General features: G+C 40.1%; 1 protein-coding gene across 1 annotated transcript in view; it reads left to right on the top strand.

The window, feature by feature from the left end:
• CCDC158 (coiled-coil domain containing 158) overlaps positions 1-6677 on the top strand; it is a 137976-nt gene that overhangs the window by 51841 nt on the left and 79458 nt on the right. The window contains exon 14 of the mRNA XM_006885340.1: positions 933-1045. Coding sequence (XP_006885402.1) covers positions 933-1045 — 113 coding nt within the window. The remainder of the gene's footprint in view (positions 1-932; positions 1046-6677) is intronic.

Below are 6677 nucleotides of genomic sequence, written 5' to 3' on the forward strand. Positions count from 1 at the left end.
TCAAAGGCATCAATTCTCTTTCTATCATCCCTAGTCACTGTCTAGCTCTCCAATGAATAGCATGCAGTTGCAAAGACTATAGCCTGGATCGGGCACACCTTAGTTTCCAGCCTGACGTCATTGCTCTTCAGTACTCTGGAGAGATTCGTGACAGCCAACTTTCCCAGTGAAATTTGTCTTCTGATTTCCTGGCTGTTGGTACTAAGAGTGTTGATTATGGAGCGAAGCAAACCAAAGCCATTAGCAATCTCAGTCTCTTCAGCATCTGTCATAATGCTATCAATCAGCCCAGTGTTGAAAATCTTTGTTTTCTTGATGTTAAGCTTTAATCCATTTTGAAGGGTTCAGTCCTTGACCCTCTGCAGCAAGTGCTTCCAGTCCCCCTTGGTTTCAGAAAGCAGGGTTGTGTCATCTGCATAACACGGATTGTTGATCAGTCTTCCTCCAATCCTGATGTCTCATTCTTCCTCATACAGCCCAGCCTCCCAAGTGATCTGTTCTGCATATAAGTTGAAAAGGTATGGAGATAGGACACATCCTTGGTGTACACCCTTTCCAATTTTGAACCATGCAGTGTTTCCTTACTCTGTTCTGGTAACTGCTTCCTGGTCCAAGTATATATTTTTCATAAGCACAATCAAATGTTCTGGAATTCTCATATAGTTAAATTATATTAAGAATTCTAGCCATGTTGACACAGTCTAAATTATTATCATTATAAATGACATCTTACTATGATCAATAAAATGGATTCCAATAGCAAAGAAACATCAGATCATCATCTGTCTACATACTTTGCAGAGTCTTGCTTGTCACCTTCTCAAGGCTTGAACATCTTAATTGCAGTAATCCAAAACCATTGCTGTCAAGTCAATGCCAACTCATCAGAAATATTAAAAACTAAGGCAGAGTTTGTTTTCCTTTTTTTCCAGCCATGAAAGTGGCAATGGGGATGCAAAAGCAAATTACAGCCAAAAGAGGTCAGATAGATGCCCTTCAGAGCAAGATACAGTTTTTAGAAGAAGCAATGACAAATGCAAATAAGGTGAGTTCAAATCATCAGTGGGAAAAGAGACCAGCATGTTTATTCAATACTTGAAAAACCAGAATAATTTATAGCAGACGTGTGAATGTGGTCCAGGAAAATGTTTTGAAGTTTGGTTTTGGGTTTTTGATTTGTTTCTTTATTTTTCTCCCTTACTGAGATAGTGAAGGAAAAGGTCCTAAAAGAGGAGGCTCTTGGGGGAAAAGGTCCTTAAAGAGGAGGCTCTTGGGGGATAGATAGAATTTTTAAGTGGGTAGGACATTCCTGGTAGAGGCGAAGAATGATTGTAAACAATCAGTTCAGTTATAATGTGACTTATGAGTTCCTAAAAATCACTTCACTATGCGTTTTTGTGCAGTAAAAATCACAAAGCTCATGGAAACATTGTATTAGTGGCACTACATAAAGAATGTTTTCAGTGACCAAACTAGGAGCACAATAAAAATTCTAGTGCAGTTTTACAAATGCTAAATGATTAGGAAGTCTATAAATACTAGTCATAGAGCCCATAGGGAGTAGCACTGCCCATTCAAGGGCAGTTCCTCTGTTTGAATCCACCAGAAGCTTTCCTTGTGAAGATGAGCAACCTCCTCCCACAAGATTTTTGGTGGTGGTATTTGCCCTTTATCTGACTACGGTTCATTGCAACCCTATGAACAACGGCTCTGAACCTTGCCCAATCCTGAACCAACTTCACCATTTCTGACACATTTAATCCCATAGCCACCTGCTGGAACAGACTCAATGACAGCAACAGTTTTGGGTATCCATAAATAAAATACTAAAATATTTTTTTTATGGTGAGACTAATTATAAACAAATATATTCACTTATTTGTATTTATTATCATATGAACTTAGTTTCTTTTCTCAATTCTTTCTGATTTTTTCCTCCCTTTTTCCTTGAGACCTTTTCCTCTTCCATTATTTATCTATTTGGAACCTAAAGCAATGCTCATCCTCCCTCTTAGTACTTAAGGCATTAGTAGATCTGCTGTCATCAAAGATGACACCTTAAGAAAGATAGTCATCATATGTTGTTGTTATGTGCCATCAAGTCACTTGTGAATCAAAGCGACCCTGTGTACAACTGCTCTGAACCCTGCTCTATCATATCCTAACCTTAATGTCTCTGACACACCTACCCCATTACCCCAGTCATGGAATCAATTTATCTCATCAAGGGTCTTCCTCTCTTCCACTGTCCTTCCACCCTCCCAAACATGATGTCCCTCTCCAAGGACTGGCTCCTTCTTGAAACATGTCCAGAGTATATCAGATGAAGCTTCAGAATCCTTACCTCAAGAAGCAGTCTGGTTTCATGCTCTCTAGGATAAGCCTGTTTGTTCTCCTAGCAGTCCATTGTACATTCAATACTCTTTTCCAGCACAACTCAGAGGCATCAATTCTCCTTTTATCATCCCTAGTCATTGTTTAAGGCACCAGGGGGCTTCAAGCCCAAAAGGGGAAGAGGGGAGAGGAGGCGGCCATATTCTCCCAGGTTTGCTCCTCCCGGGGCTGTCATGACCTGGTTACCAGAGAGAGCATGGTGCTGTATGTGCGGGGGTTGCGGCAGCTTTTAGACGTAAAGGATTACTCTGCCTCCAGGAGCCAGGCAAGTCAGGCTTGGCCTAGGGTTTAAGGCAGCAGGGGGCTTCAAGCCCAAAAGGGAAAGAGGGGAGAGGAGGCCCTTGGGCCAGTTTTTCATTATTTTTGTTCAGACATTCCTCTAGGTCGTATAGCCCTGGTATACAAGTTGCTGTACCGTGGTCACTTGTGGTTGCTGTGAGGCTGAACACTGTGACACGGATGTGTCAAATGCGTTAATGGTTCACTACCCAATGCGGACAGAGAGTGGGGTGGAGCTCCTTGATTAAAACAAGCTTGGAAGGAGGAATGGCATCCACTTCCATAATAGCTTGCCTCTGGAAACCCTGTGAACTTGGAGAGAGGATGAAAGGCACCCAAGCGTCGAGGACTCTCCTTCATAGGGTCGCTATGAATTGCCTGCGACTTGACATCACTTAACAACAACAACAACAAGTCATTGTCTAGTTTTCTGATGCATAGCAAGTAATTGCAAAGACCATGTCCTAGATCAGGCACACCTTAGTCTGGAGACTAGCATCATTGCTCTTTAGTATTCTGGAGAGGTCCATGACAGATTTTGCCAAGGAAATTCACCTTTTAATCTCCTGGCTGCTAGAACCAAGAGTGTTGATTATGGAGCTGAGCAAACTAAAGTTGTTAACAATCTCTTCACCGTCTATCATGATGTTGCCAATTGACCCAGTGGTGAAAATCTTTGTTTCTTGATATTAAGCTTTAATCCATATTGAAAGCTTCAGTCCTTGACCTTCTACAGCAAGCACTTCAGTCCTCCTTGGTTTCAACAAGCAGGTTGTGTCATCTGCATAACATAGGTTGTTGATGAGTCTTCCTCCAATCCTAATGCTACATTCCGCCATATAGAGCCCAGCCTCCCAGGTGATCTGTTCTGCATATATATTGAAAAAGTATGGAGATAGGACACATCCCTTGTATACACCCTTCCCAATTTTGAACCATGTAGTGTTTCCTTGCTCTGTTCTGATAACTGCCTCCTGGTCCAAGTATAGGTTTCACATAAGCACAATCAAGTGTTCTAGGATTCCCCTTCTTCTCAGAATAGCCACAATTTGTTGTGATCCGCACAAACAAATGCCTTTGCTCGGTCAAATAAACATTCCTCTGGTACTCTCTGCTTACAGCTAAGATTCATCTAACATTAACTATACTATCCCTAGTACCATGGCCTCTTCTGAAACAAGCCTGCACATCTGGCATTTTCTCTGTTGATATGCTGTTCCAGTCATTTTTGGATCATTTTCAGCAGAATCTTGCTTGCGTGTTATATTAATAGCATTGTTTGATAATGTACAATAGAGTACACTTGTAGTTGCTGTTGTTACTGTTGATTGCTGTTGGGTAGAGCACAATTCAAAGCAACCTTATGAACAAAAGGCCTGAAGGCTTTCTATAACTGTCATCATTTATCAAAGTTCATAGATTTTCTCAAGGCATGTTGTTTAGAAAGTAGATGCCACTGCTGCTTCCAGAGTACACTTAGACCAGAAGATATGGCAACTGAGGGTGAGTCTTCAAATATGGAAACAGAGGAGGAGGAATAGTTTAAAGCAGATACTTTGCAGTGATTGGAACATAGAATGTGAGAAGCATGAATGTAGGAATATTGGACATTGTTAAGAAAGAAATGGAATGCATAAATTTTGACCTATTAGGTCTTGGTGAAATGAGATGAACTGGCATGGGACATTTGAATCAGACAATCATATGATATACTATGCTAGAGATGAAAGGTGAGGAAAAATGGGATTGCATTCATAGTTGAAACAATCATTTCTAGATCCATGTTGAAATATAATGTGAAGGACAGGATAATATCCATACACATACAAGGAAGTCTAATGAATACCAATATCGTTCAAATACATGCACCAAAAACTAGAGCTAAAGAGCAGGAAATAGAATATTTCTACCAACTTTTGCAGTCAGAAATTGAACATAAAATTGAGATGCATTAATAATAATGGATGACTGAATGCAGAAATTGGGAACAGAGAAGGATCAGTAGTTGGAAAACATGGACATGGTGACAAAAAGTAAGCTGGAGATAGAATGATGGAATTTTGTACAATCAACAATTTCTTCATTTCAAATACTTTTTATAAGAATCATAGACGCAGGCTATGCATATGGATTTCACCTGATGGTATGCATAAGAATTAGATCGATTACATCTGTAGAAAGAATTGCTGGAGAAGCTCGATAGCACCTGTGAAAAGTAGGCCAGATGCTGATTATGGAACAGACCAACTACTCTTATGCACGTTCAAGCTGAAACTAAAAAAAAAAAAAAAACCAAAAACAAAAAAACATTAAATCCACAGGAACCAAAATTTGACCTTGAGACATCATATAGCCTAATGAAATCCCCTCCAAACAAAAAGGAAAACTATAAAATTAATCGTTCTTTCTTTCTGAGATCTTTTTCTACTCAACTTGATCAAAAAGGAAAAATTATTTGCCTCTATTAATTACAGCAATAGCATATTTACAATAAACATTTCCTCTAGGGAAAAATATTTTAAGAGATAGAGGCTGAATACTAAGGTGCACTTGATTCAAACCATGGTCTTTTCAATCACTTACTATGCATCTTAGAGCTGAACAGTGAATAAGGATGACATAAAAAGAATTCATACCTTTGAGATGTCACTATGACTCATTTTGAGTGTCACTGTGATTTGTACTCAGTTGACTGCCACGTAACAACAACAGCCACACAGACTGCATATGTTGAGGTCACATTTTAACTTACAGATGGTTATTGACTGCCTTCGAGTTGAGCACGACTCAGAGCGACCCTATGAACAAAAGGCCTGAAGCCTTTCTATAAGTATCATCATTTATCAAAGTTCATAGAGTTTCTACAGGCTAATTTGTTTACTGTTTTAGTTGTAGTCTTATTATTTGAGTATACACAGCAAAACATACACCAATCCCACAATTTCTACATGTACCATTTAGTGACACTGATTATATTCTTCTGGTTGTCATTACTGATGTCTGATGGATTTTGGTTAAAAGCAAAGAAGGATGCCTATTTGGTTTTTCACTGACTGTGCAAAGGGCATTTGACTGTGTGGATCATAACAAATTATGGCTAAATTTAGGAAGAATGGGAATCCAAGAACACTTAATTGTGCTCAATTAAAGCTGGACCTAGACCAAGAGGCTGCCATGTAAACAGAGCTCAGGAACCCTGAATGGCTTAAACTTAAGAAAGATGAACATCAGGGTTGTAGCCTTTCTCTATACCTATTTAATCTCTATGCTGAGCAAATTGTTCAAGAAGCTGGACTCTGTGAAGAAGAATAGGGCATCAGGTTTGGAGGAAGACTCATCAATAACTTACTTTGTGCAGATGACACAACCTTGCTTGCTGAAAGTGAGGAGGACTTGGAGTGCTTACTACAGAATATCAAAGAATATAGCCTTCAATGTGGACTGTATCTCAACATCGAGAACACAAAACTTCTTGTCACTGGACTGATAGGCAATTTACAGCATTTGATGCCCTCTAGAAGGTCAGCTTATGAGTCAGAATGATGAATTGAGATTAGTGATGGCTAATGATACTGAATATGCGAAACCTATACTTGGATCAAGAGGCAATCGTCAGAATAGAGCAGGGCAACACTGAATGGTTCAAAATTGGGAAGGGTGTGCGCCAGGGATGTATCCTATCTCCATACCTTTTCAACCTGTATGCAGAGCAGATTATCCGAGAGGCTGGGCTCTATGAGGGGACACGTGGCATTAGGATTGGTGGAAGATCTATCAACAATCTGCGTTATGCAGATGACACAACCTTACTCGCTGAAACTGAGGAGGAGGACCTCATGCACTTACTGCAGAGGGTCAAGGACTGCAGCCTTCAGTATGGACTGAGGCTCAATGTCAAGAATACAGAGATTCTCACCACTGGACCAATTGGCAGCGTCAGGATGGATGACGAAGAGATTGAGATTGTTCACAGCTTCAGTTTGCTCGGCTCCACAGTCAACACT

The sequence above is a fragment of the Elephantulus edwardii genome, unplaced genomic scaffold (genome assembly GCF_000299155.1).
Source record: "Elephantulus edwardii isolate Elephantulus edwardi_28Jun2011 unplaced genomic scaffold, EleEdw1.0 scaffold00042, whole genome shotgun sequence".
NCBI lineage: Eukaryota > Metazoa > Chordata > Mammalia > Macroscelidea > Macroscelididae > Elephantulus > Elephantulus edwardii.